Source organism: Vicugna pacos, chromosome 3 (assembly GCF_048564905.1).
Source record: "Vicugna pacos chromosome 3, VicPac4, whole genome shotgun sequence".
NCBI lineage: Eukaryota > Metazoa > Chordata > Mammalia > Artiodactyla > Camelidae > Vicugna > Vicugna pacos.
In genome coordinates, this window is record NC_132989.1 from 68,349,581 (window position 1) to 68,362,298 (window position 12,718).

A 12,718-nucleotide genomic window follows, 5' to 3' on the forward strand; every position below is an offset into this window, starting at 1 on the left:
ATTGGACTAAGTGAGCTCCAGGTTTCTTTTCAACACTAACATAGGTTGTGGTTGTATTTGTTCGTGTACTTTGTAAAAAATCTAATGAGATAGAACTTCTTAACATGTGTTTGTATTACATATTAAGTTTCACCTAGTAAATTTAGATATGGAAGGCATTCATTTTTCTCATCCAGGCTAATATTTAAAAGGCATGTTGCATCTGTGATACTGGCGCTGGCGTCTTAGCAGACGCTCTTTCTTCATTTCCCTATGAGGGTTCTGTGTAAAGTCTATGCTGGATGACTTGAGTTCCCATTTCACTGCTGTAATGAGTGGTCCTCTTCAAATGTAGCCACATTATTTATTGTGAAGGGCCGCAGGACTCAATTTTTAAAAAACTGACACTGGAGTTGTTATGTGGATGTTCAGTCGTGGTGATAATGTAGACAACTGATGACTACTTAAAATGCACCAGCCAGAGATTTCGGAGACCTCTGAATTCCTGACAAAGTTGTTAAGTGGCTCACTTGTCATTTCCTGTAAGTACAAGGAAAGGAGGTATTAAAATCATTCATACCCATTTGAGAAAGGAAATTAACATTTCCTAATTTTTTTTTCCTAGTGAAGGAAGCCCGTCCCCCAGAATGGAGCTGCTGCATAATATCGACCCAAACTTTGTAGACGTTTCGCCGTGTGAGTACCTTGTTTATTGCTACTAAATTAAATCTCTCTGGCTCACAAAGACAATTGTATTACCTAGGGTGTCTCTAGCCTAATGTTGTCTTTTTCCACGTGAGTTTCCTATACAGGCAGACGGTTCTCCATGGTGCCTGTTGTACCAGTCTCACTGTGGCTTTGGTGCCACAGAGTGAATGCCACTTATTAGCTCTGTCACCTTAGAAGCATTTCCCTCTCCGTGCCTCAGCTTTCCCATCTATAAAAGGAGAACCCATGGGATCTCAGAGGCTCCTTCTTACTGTAAATGTTGTGTTGTTATTGCCCTGTCCCTACCTGAGAGTGTCAGAGCCTCCTTCCAGAAAACTCAAGGTCAGATAAGCAAGCACATCATCTGATCAGGCTGGCCAGGTGCTGCCCAGACCTTCTGGGTCTCATAAACCCATGACTTCCCTGACAATCCCGAAACTTAGCTTGATTCTGCCTCCTGCCTAAATTAACCCCTAGGGAACCCTGTTACATCCGGCAGGAAAAGAGACTATTTGGTGCTGTCATATCCCACGGGTTGTAATAGTCCTGTGTGAATACCACACGGGGGCCCTAATGCCCCTACAGCGTGACTTAGGCCCTGAAAATCCTTACCTATTAGGCCCTTTGCCCACGTTCCATCCTAATGCTTCGTCGTGAGACACATTCTGTCTTCAGAAAATAATTCCTCACACTCCCTCCGTTCACCTGGGTGCTCACAGCCCCTTCTTTCCAGACATGCTGCTACCCCATGGTTGATGGTCTTCTTATTCTTTTGTCCTCTCCAATCTTTGCTTATGGCCTTATGATTTCCCCACCCAGAGAAGGAGCCCACAGTAATCCTGAATGTGTCATCGGGCATTCGAGGCCCAGCTCACCCTGCCAGCCTCACTCCAGGCCCTCCCTACCGTCTTCTTGCCCTGCTAGACACTTGTCATTCCCAAGCACGCAGATCATCATACTTATGTCTTAAATATGCTTTTCCTGATGCCTGAAACACCTTTCCCGGCCTCGCCACAATTTTCCTCATCCCTTAAAACCCAGCCCAAGTGCCCTATCTCTGTGAGTGTTCTCCAGAAGCCCCAGAAGAAGCTCTCCTTCCTTCTTCTGTGCACCCTTCATATGTATCTCTGTAGAGCATTCACAACATACAAGAGAATTTGATGAATTTGCTGAGAGCTCCTGGAAGTCAGAGTCTGTGTCGGATTTATCTTCACATCCTCTTAAGTTAACACAAACACCCAGCACTCGGTCGGTGCTCAGTAATGACTACTTATGACTGAATGGACAATTGGAGGAGAGCTGGGATGGAGTAAAGACCAGATAGGATCATTAGACTTGGAAAGGAAAGTGCCCTGAGATAGGTAGGAATGGCCATAGGATGGAGAATTTTCTATTTCTACTGGAGTAAAATATGTCAGTGAGAGAGGAAAGGGTAGTCATATGTCCAGTATGGTAGCCGCTAGCCCTGTGTGACTCTTGAGCACTTGAAATGTGGCTAATGTGGATTGAGCTGTGCTGAAAGTGTAAAATGCACATCAGATTTTGAAAACTTAGAATGAAAAATATAAAACAGATTTATTACTTGTGGAAATGGCAATACTTTGGATATACTGAGCTTAAATACATTGATATTAATTTCGTCAGTTTCTTTTTCCTTTTTTAACGTGCTTAATAGAAAATTCAAAGTTGCATGTGTAATTTGCATTGCATTTCTATTGGTCTAGAAGAATTGTTCTAGAAGTGCCAGGAAATGATTTGATCAGCTGTGTAAGAGGATCACAGACCTACAGTTAGTTACTGTGGAGCCACGCCAGTGGTTTAAACTTCTCTCTGCCCCAGCACACCTAGGGCGATCACACATCCCAGTCAGTAACTGGCTCGCTAGAGCAGTGGTTCTTAACCAGGGGTCAGTTGTATCAGAATCCCTCAGAGTGGCCAGAAGGGAATAGAGAGGAGGCAGGAATGGTTTTTAAAACTTCTGAGTAAGTCAGTGCACTGCAGAGCTCAGTACAGCAACCAGGGATGTGCTGAATTATGCTGCCCGCATTACAATGGTTGTAAGCTGTCCTCACCCACTAAGTTCCATCTACAAACGAAAAGCCATGCGCCCCTTCACTCACTAAGCTGTATTTGGTCTTGGCATCAGAATGGGAGCTGGAGAACTACATTCCCGTGTGACCCGGCCGTAGTGCTGCTTGCAACAGGGTTCCTGGTATAACCTGCTAGGATTTTTGCTATCTTCCCTAAAGTGTCTCCAGCAAAGTGCCAGCACAGGTGAAAATTTTCTCCAGTGTGAGAACTAGGGCATGGAAATCAGAATAGACCACCGTCCTAGTCTTGTCGCTCATAGATTGTACGGTCTTTTGTTTTCTTGGACTCAGTTTCCCACCAGTTAACTGATGGACTTACTGAGACCCTTTGCTGCTGTCGGGGTGCTTTCCGGTCGCCTGGTGCTCTTTCTCCCCTTCTTGAAGCCATTCCAGGCCTTCCTGTTGGCCTTCCCTGCCAGCTTGGGAACTCTTGCTCTGACTCCTGTGTGTAACGAGGGGTATTGTCAGGCCCCGGCATTGACATAGCACCACATCCACTGTTGGTCCACAAAACAGGGCATTGTCTACTGTCTGCCTGCGGGCAGCAACATGCCACACCCCCCTCCTCACACGTGGGCATCACTGTGGGCCTTTTCTGCCCAATTTTTATATCCATTTCAATCCACTGTGTGGCAGAATTAGAAAAAAGGGGAGCTACTTGTGGGATCCAGCTCCTTTATAGGTTGCTGACACAAGCCCATTTCCTTTTCTGTGCAATTAATTGGTGGGGGGAAATTCAATCCAGCTACAAGAAAATACGCATTTATAGGACACCAAGTCTGCAAGTCATATTCACAGAATCTGTTCTATGAATATGCTCTAGAGGATTTTGTGGAATAAAATCAGAAGAGTCAATCCAGAGCATAAATTAGGACTGGCAATGGAGTCAGTGTTACCACAGACACATTTCTTTGGTTTCTAACTCCAGCATTTCCTAGACGATTTGTACTTACTTACGGGAGAAGAGAGTAGGATCCCCCTGCCCCTTCCCAAAGGCCACTTCTTCGCTCCCTCGTCTATGAAGTGAGGACTGGATTACGTGATCTCTAAGGCCCCTTCCAGCTTCCGCATTCTGTGAGGTTTGTATGTTCAGATCTCAAAGGAGCAAAGCTACTTACTCAGTTTCTCCCCTTTTCACTCTGCTGGGAAATGTGCACGTATAGCCAAAGGCATGGGTGTAAATAGATGAATACAAGTGAAAATGTTAGAAACATTAAAGTGCTAGAGTAATGTGAATTATTATATGATTTTGTTATTACCACATCCTGCCCACCTTTCTGATCCCTGTTCTAAAATATCACTGCATCAATCCACTTTGCCATCTGCTCCCTCTCCTTTAGTGGGTCTTGTTGGCAGTGGTGGACCAGTGTCTCCTCCTCTTATGACTCGTAGGAATTTCCCCAGGGAAGCCCTACTTTCTAAGTAGTACCATATCCCCTCAAAAGCTGGCCTCTTAGGTTTTAGCATCTGCACCACCTCCCTCTTATTCTAAGATATACGGCACCCACAGAGCCCTTCCTACTGGTGGAGTTAGGGGTTTTTTTCATGGCTACATACCCTTGGTAGTATGTAATAGTAAAATTATTCCCAAAAGACTGGTGTACACACACACACACACACACACACCAGAGGTTATAGGATCTCCTACAGATCAGGACATTCTGCAATAAAGCATAAAGAGGTCCAAAGAACCATAGATCATACCCGTTAGAATGGCTTCAGGGAGGAAGGAAGGAAAATAACAACTATTGATAAGGTTGTGAAGAAATTGGAACCCTTGTGCACTGCTGATAGCAATGTAAAATGGTGCAGCCTCCGTAGAAAACAGTATGGCAGGTCCTCAAAAAATTAAAAATAGAATTATCACGTGATCCAGCAATTTCATACCTGGATGTATACCCAAAGGAACTGAAAGCAGGGACATGAACTGCAATATTCACAATAGCCAAAAGGTGCAAGCAACCCAAGTGTTCGTTGACAGAGGAATGGATGAACAAAATGTGGTACATATACACAGTGCAATATTATTCAGCCTTAAAAAGTAAAGGAGATTCTGACACATGCTGCAACAGGGATAAACCTGGAGGGCAGTATGGGAAATGAAATGAGCTAGTCACCAAAAATGACAAATACTGTGTGATTCCACTTATATGCGGTACCTCGAGTAGTCAAAATCATAGAGACAGAAAGTAGAATGGTGGGTTCCAGGGGTTCGGTGGAGAGGGGAGTGGAGGTATCGCTCTTTAATGCGTCCAGAGTTTCAGTCTTACAAGATGAGAAGAGTTCTGGAGACGGATGGTGGCGACGGTAGCACAGCAGTGTGAGTGTACTTGCTGCCACTGAGCTGCGCACTTAAAAATGGTTAGCAGATACTAGCTGCTGTATATAACAGAGATAAACAGCAAGTTTCTCCTGTATAGCACAGGAAACTATATTCAATATCTTGTAGTAACCTATAATGAAAAAGAATATGAAGAGGAATTTAACTATGTATATGTATGACTGAAACATTATGCTATACACCAGAAACTGACACAACCTTGTAAAACGACTATCCTTCAATAAAAAAATAATAGTAATAAAATGCATACCACCTAAGAAAAATGGTTAAGATAGTAAATTTTATGTTATGTCTTTTTTACCACAGTTGAAAAAAATTAAAAATAAATAAAATGTAAAGCCAAAGAAAAAGCGTAGAAACTCCATGAAGACAGGATCTCTATCTTTTTCATTCTCTGCCCTCTTCCCAGCGTGTTGCACAAAGCCCACCATCTTACTAAGTTCTCAGTAAGTGTTTGTTAATGAGTGATGAATAGATCAACAGGTTGAAGTCTTTGTTTTATTGTCTCTTAGCCTTTCTTGAAGCTAAAAGTGCCTCCAGATGGCAGTTCACACTCTCCTCTTATCCCTGAACCCGTGGCCCACATTTTGTGCCTAAAAAATATGAGTCACAAGCTACTTTTTATTTTAATTAACGTGATCACATACAAATGTTTGAAACTCTGTGCCCAACATATAAATGCCCACCCCACCCTTCCCCTAATTGAAAATACCAGCCAAGAGATGATGCGGCCTTGGCCCCTCACTCCTTTGTTCCCCACCCCACCCCTCCAACCTTGACAGACACATACGTGTTTATGAAGCCCCCACCTCTGGTCTCGGCTCGACCTGACTTCCCCTCTGAGTCTAGGGCCCTGCTTCTTCTTGCTGTCTTCTCTGTGCTCTGTTCCCATTCCTGCCTCTCTGGAAACTTCCCTTTTCTTCGTTACATTGGGCACTGGTTCTCTCAGTAGCCCAAATCTGGCTCAGCTTTTATCTCAATATTCTGCCCTCACCCACCATGGCTGGTGTCACACGTGTGGCTGTAATTGCTTTCCTGTGTTCTTTGAGGAAACCTGTTATTCAACCTTCCAGGCTCTGCTCTGAGGTGACCTTGGATGGACATGTTTTGGTCTCTGTTCAGTTAGTACCTTTTTCTCTTCCCTCCTTCCTTTCTAAGAATAGTTCCTAAGAATTATTTATCTCTGTGCCCCCTACCATAACGTATTTCTTTCTAGCAGGCTGACCTACACAGTCTTTCTCCAGCAATCCCGGATGGGCTGTGGAGGGAACCTGTGGGAGAGCCTGAGGGAGCAGGATAGTACTGTTTAAGCTGATTTATAGGAAAGCCTGGAAACATCCAAAGTGGTGGGGAGCAGCTGTGACCCCAGGTTAGGCTCCGAGGTCCTGCATAGATGAGTTCAGCTCTGCCTGGTTCTGAGGCTCTCCAGCCCCAGACTCCGTGGCTCCCCTCAGTTCCAGTCTGCCTGCCTCAAACCAGGAGGAGAAATGATTTCAAAGGCATTAGATTGCCTTAGAGAAAAAGCATTAGGTTGCCACAGGCCCCAGCCTTGACCTGGGCTGCTCTGAGGTTAAGACACTGCTCCGTCTGCTCACCTTGGAATTCTCACGTCCAGCCCCACTGTGTAATGTGTATGTCGGTACCTGACACACAGGCACATGTAAGAAGCACTCAGATTCTGCTGGTGGAAGCTTGATTGTAGATGAAGGGCCCTGACAGATGGTAGCATTTTCCACACCAAAGGCCAAGTCTTCAAAGTGATTCTCTGCAGCTTTGTTACCATTTCATTTAAAGGGCCTGTTCTCTTTAAAGGTTATAATGAGATGCTATTTCTGCTCATGATTACAGGCTGCAAGAACGGCCTTCGCCCCCTCTCCTCTCCCATGCACGCATTCTCTCTGGTAACATTGCCAACTCCGTGCCCGAGGTCCAAGAGTCGTCCAGGTTTGCATGCTTGGAGCTGCTCTCTGTTTCCCCTTTAGAGCAAATTCAAATCCGTTTCCTGACACTAGCTTGCCATTTCCAAGGGGATTGTCGAGTGGATGCCGATGGCCCTCGATGTGCTCGGTAGGGCTGTAGGTGCTGGAGGTCATTAAGGCTGTGGGTTTGGTTAGAAGGGGACACAGGCACAGCCTCCCACGTCCCTGCTTGACGGCTGTCAGTGGTTCCCAACGGCCCACGGCCACACGCGGCCTCCTTAGCCTGCATCCTACACCCTCTGCCATTCCGCTGAGACAAGCCCTCAGCGCCGCTGCAACGCCTCCGCTGTCTTCCTTGGCTTCTCTGACCCTTCTTGAGGGCCCAGTTCACATCCCTGCTACTCATGAAGCCCCTCCTGGTCCCTCCAAATTTGAGCCCCTTGAGTCTCTCCGGAGCATCCTGGGACACTGAGCTCTTGCTTCTTCATACTGCAGTTGTTAATGTTCATGTGTTTCCCCACCCAGAGCTGAAAGCTCCAAGGAGGGCAAGGTTTCATCTGCACAGCTCTCTTGATGCCCCCTGTATAGGAGACTTCTACAAACGGAAAGACTGCGTGCTAACGAATGGGTCGTTTAAGATGGTCATCATCCATTCATTTAATTGGAATAAATTTACAAGAACAATAGGCTCATACATCATTTTCCAAGCACTTTCATTTCTCTCTGGGCATATTTGAGAAGTGGCAACGCAGAGCCACTTTCTATCCTTCAACCTGAAATGAGTTATCGAGCAGAATGAAAAAAAGTTAGGTGGGGCGCATGAGGCCCACCAGCTCTTAATGAGGTCGCCCATCACTGTGTGGAGTACTAGCAGCTAGAAGGCACCTTGGCAGTCAGTTCATCCACTCGCTTTGTAATCCAGATGGAGAAACTGAGGCACAGGGTCACACACAACTGATAAATCACAGCCCTGGAACTCAGGGCTCTCCAGGTCCGGGCCTCACATGGAAGTCATGAGCTACTGACTTCAGGGGTCTCTTTGCTTTCTGTTCTGCACTGGTTTTGTGAGAAAAGTACAGTTGTCTGCCTCAAATAACAGCATGTTGATAGAGGACTTCACATTTCCAAGAGGCTGGGAAAACAGACCTAGTCATGACACTAAGCTTGCTATTGCGTGTGTGAGCTGACTGCAGATGACGGCAGCTCCTCTTTGTAAACCCAGTCATGGAAACCCTGTCAGTGCCTTGTAGTACTTACGCCTGAGGTTGCTGGTGGGACGAGGGAGCAGGGTGTGGGTTTCGGGCCGCCTAACTGAATGTGCCGAATTCTGGGATATCAGAAAGGCCCGCGTTTGAATTCTAGCTTTGACTTACTTCCTTTGAGCCGGTGGATGAGTTCTTTGAGTTATCTGTTTCATCAGCTATTAACTGGGACCAGTTACAGTGTCTCCTGCAGATATGTCCAAACAATAGTCAACGTCATGTCCTGGCTGCTGGGATTGGAGGTGCAGTGACTGCACTTTTTATGTTCTGTACTGCTGCAGTTTTAATTTTTAGTAGTGAGCACATATTACTTCCATAATTTGGAATAAAGCCATAAAGATTTATTTTTAAAACCCAGATTAGAAGGTTCTGGTGGGATGGTAACATCTGGAAAGCTGCTGGGTTCTTAGTAAGTGGAAGTGGGGGCCGCACCAGAGTTCTTGGTCCCCACGCCTGCCTGTCCTGGGTCAGGGAAGCTGGCATGTGACAGCATTTCTCCTCAGCTGTTAGCCCCGATACCCTGAGTTGCGATTCTTTCTCTTTATCAAGTGTAGAAGCTCATTTTACAGCTTGGCACAAAGTCAGCAGAATTTTGCGTCTTCTTTCGCTGCCAGTATTTGTCTTAAGCAGCTCGTCGAATATTTTTTGGTGTGGGTTGCTACATGGCCTCAATCACAGAGTCTAAATACAGGTAACTTCTCTCCTTTTTTAATTTCCAAAGGCTTTTCTTCTGCCTCCTTCCCTTCGGGGAGCTCTAAAGTGTGTTTGGAAACGTGGCCCTTTGGAAGCCGGAGGCAGTCCCACAAGCCTCGTTTCCCATCCGCCCCACTTCACACAATGCATCTCAAGTAACATACATCAAGCCTTCGCTGTTAACACTTGGTGCTGGCGCGCTGGCTTTCATCCTGAGAAAATAAATAAACCAAACCAAACCCACAGCACTTTAAAAACACTAATTAATCCTCACCACAGGCCTGGACTACACAGAAACGGCAAATCCCACTGCCCCAGTTTTATGTTTGGAGAAACCAGGGTAAGCACCTTTTTGAAGGCTTCTCGGGGCCAGATAACAGCAACTGACTTGAGGGGCTGGGCTGGGCCCGCCTCTGGGAGAAGGGCATCCGGCCATGTGGTTGCTTGCCCAGAACCCCATTTACACATCAGCTTTTCTTTTTTTCCCCAGGGTTACGAAGATGCCAAATCCTCTCATTTCCAACTGGCCTCTAATTTATTTGCTTACTTTTCTTTAATTCTGGTAGAGCCTAGAAATTTTAGCAATGGCTTCCAAGAGTATCCTGGTGATTCTAGCTTATTTAAGTGTCTGTGCTAATTTTGATACTCAACACCAAAGCAGACTACGCTCCAAGTAGACCCTTTCAGATTCAGCAGCTGTGAGGCCTCTTTGTACCCAAGATATGGGGATGTCCAGACTCTCCTTTCTCCCCAGTCCAGACCAGACATCTTCCTACCTCAGTTCCCCAGTCTTAGCATCTGTGCGGATGAAGATATATACCATTCTTGAAATTGTCAAACATAAAATTCTGGAAAAACATAAAACCTCACTACATTTTATGGGACCAATGGAATAAAAGTGTAGTATCCAATGGAATTAAAGTGTACCAAGTCCACTTTCTAAATATTTACTAATTGGGTCAGACTTTTTAGAGGCTTTTAAGGTGCTTACATGTAAAGCTGAAATGAAAGTTTTAAAAACATTTCTGAGAAGTAAGCTGTAGAAAGCCAAGCGCATAGTCTGCCTCAAGTAACCCGTAATCTAAGATGTTAGTGATCAGGCATTTATAGAATGAAGCCTGTTACCTCTGGCAGCAAATACCTAGGGAATGAATATATGGCTCCTGCTTCTGAAGAGCCTTTTGAATCGGAGGAAAAATATACGCCCGGGAAAAGATATTAACAGAGTTATAAAGTAGCAACAAATGATAAGCAATATCCATCGAATCCATAGGCACTGAGAAGAAATAAATACTGAGAGGCATTTGGGGATGATTAGGATAGACTTCCTCAAAAAGTACAGTTTTAAATTTATGATTTCAACAACCTTGGCTTTATCTTTCTTGAATGAATGAAAATAATATTTAACATTGTATTAATTTTCAATTGGTGCTAGACCAAATTACTATAAACTTGGTGACTTAAAACAACGGAAATTTATCTTCTGTAGGTTAAAAGTCTGATGTGGGTCCCACAGGACAAAAATCCAGGAGGGCAGCGTTCCTTGCTGGAGGCTCTAGAGGGGGCATCCATTTCCTTGCCCTTTCCAGCTTCGAGAGGCTGCCCACCTTGCTGGGCACGTGGCCTGCTTCCTCCGTCTTGGAAACCAGCGATGGAGGGGAACCTTCTCATAGTGCATCACTACGACCTTGGTTCCACCATCACATCCCTCCTCTGATCTCTTCCATTGCTCTTCCACTTTTTAAGGACTCTTGTGATTTCATTAGTCCCCACTTGATAATCCAGGATAATCTCCCCCTTTTAAGGTCAGTTGATAAGCAATCTTAACCCCTTCTGCAGCATGAATTGCCCTTTGCAACCTAACCTCATGTATTCACGGGTCCTAGTCCCTTGTTCACAGGTGACATCTTTGGGGAGCCATTCTTCTGCCTACCACAGACAACTTCTCTGTTGCACTAGACTTTATGAAAAATACAAAGTGTAGCTTATAACGTAGTTGGAGAGAAGAACAAAAACATACAAAAAGTTAAAAGAAAATCAAATAACAGTTGAAGGCAACAGTGGTAGAGATATTACAGGTTGTACTTGATTGATTGCCAGATCATTGCCCTCGAGTCTGAGAGCGGCTGTGAGCGTGAAGGAGGGCTGGACCACACAGGCTGGTTCACAAAGGGAAGGGAGCCTTGCTCTGACCTTGGAAGTAAGAGTTCCTGAGACGGAAAAGGCAATCCCGGGATATAGATGTGTATGAGTAAAAGGGCATGTGGGTAAATCTGTTCCTGGGATAAAGGGAAGGTGGGAAAGAGGAGACAGGAAAGATAAATTCAGGTAGTTTGTCAGACAAAGGAGATTAGGCTTGATCCCACTCTCAGTGGGAGGCTCCCTGTTTTAACGCGTGTTTTGTACGGGTAATACATGGGAGGGTTTTGTGTAGAAATTTTGAAAAATACAGAAAAGCTCCAAGATAAAGTTGAAAATCACTTAGTTCTACTATCCTGCCACCTAGAAGTAAGCACTGTTAATATTTGGCGTGCTTTTCTGCTCTCTCTCTCTCCCCCAACCCTCTACTCGTTGACTGACATACAATATGCACACATTCTTACAGAAGGCAGATCATCTGATATATTATTTCATTACCTAATTTTTTAGCATAATTAAATGTAGCATATTTTATTTTTAACATTTTTGTGTAACAATTTTCTTAATGGCTGCACTACATGGTATTATATGGACTGCTCTAACGTGCGGGAATACTTTACTTAACCATTGTCTCATCTTTGCATTTGCTAGGATATTTTCAATTTCTCATTAATATGAATAAAGCTGCAAGGACCATCTATTGTTTTGGAAGGATAATGTCTAAAAGCAAAATTCCTGGGTCAAAGGGCATAAATATTTTGAAGATTCTTTGACATGTATGGCCCAGTTGCTTCCCTGAAATGTTGTATGAGTTGATACAGTTCTGCCATCACTGTATGAGAATGCTTACTACTCAGAATCTTCACTGTAGGGTATATTAGCTTTTTTTTAAACATTTTCCAGTTTTGTGAATAAAATAATGGACATTTTCATTTGGATTTCTTTGATTACTGCTGAGCCTATGTCACTTTTCATGTTAATTGGCTATTTAGAGGCCATAATGACTAGTACCTGTCTTTTTCTCATGTTAAGAAAAAAGGATTTTCTTTATCAATTTTTAATATATACATTTGTTCTTTGCTATTGCATAGCAAATATTTTTCTTTTAATTTCATTTACAGTATCTTTTAAATTTAAAAATTAAAATTTTTTATTTTGTAGAATTCTTCCACTGTATTTATATATTTCTTAAAATTCTTCATCCTGAGTTCAAATATTCACTTGTATTTTTTTCGAGTCCTACAAAGGTTTGATCTTTTATAGCTAGCCCTTCAAAAAATATATTTTAGGTATAGAATAAATGCAAAATAGGTTTAGAGTTTAAAAATAGCAAAATTGTTATTATTATGCCCACTATCTTGAAAAAGCCATTTGAGATTTTGACTGAAATTGCACTGAATCTGTAGATCAGTTTGGAGGGTTGTCTTTTGTACCAACATTAAGTCTTCTCCATGAACACTGTGTATCTCTCCTTTGATGATATCTTCACTAATGACTCCTTGTAAAGTATTACAATTTTCGAGATTTTTTTTTTTTACCAGATTTGTTTTTAGGTACTTCATGGTTTTGAGGCTATTATAAATGGCC

General features: G+C 43.7%; 1 protein-coding gene across 2 annotated transcripts in view; it reads left to right on the top strand.

Moving 5' to 3' along the window:
* ARSB (arylsulfatase B) overlaps positions 1-12,718 on the top strand; it is a 143,983-nt gene that overhangs the window by 81,562 nt on the left and 49,703 nt on the right. For both annotated transcript variants that reach the window (XM_072958461.1, XM_072958462.1), the window contains one exon: positions 605-675. In XM_072958461.1, coding sequence (XP_072814562.1) covers positions 605-675 — 71 coding nt within the window. The remainder of the gene's footprint in view (positions 1-604; positions 676-12,718) is intronic.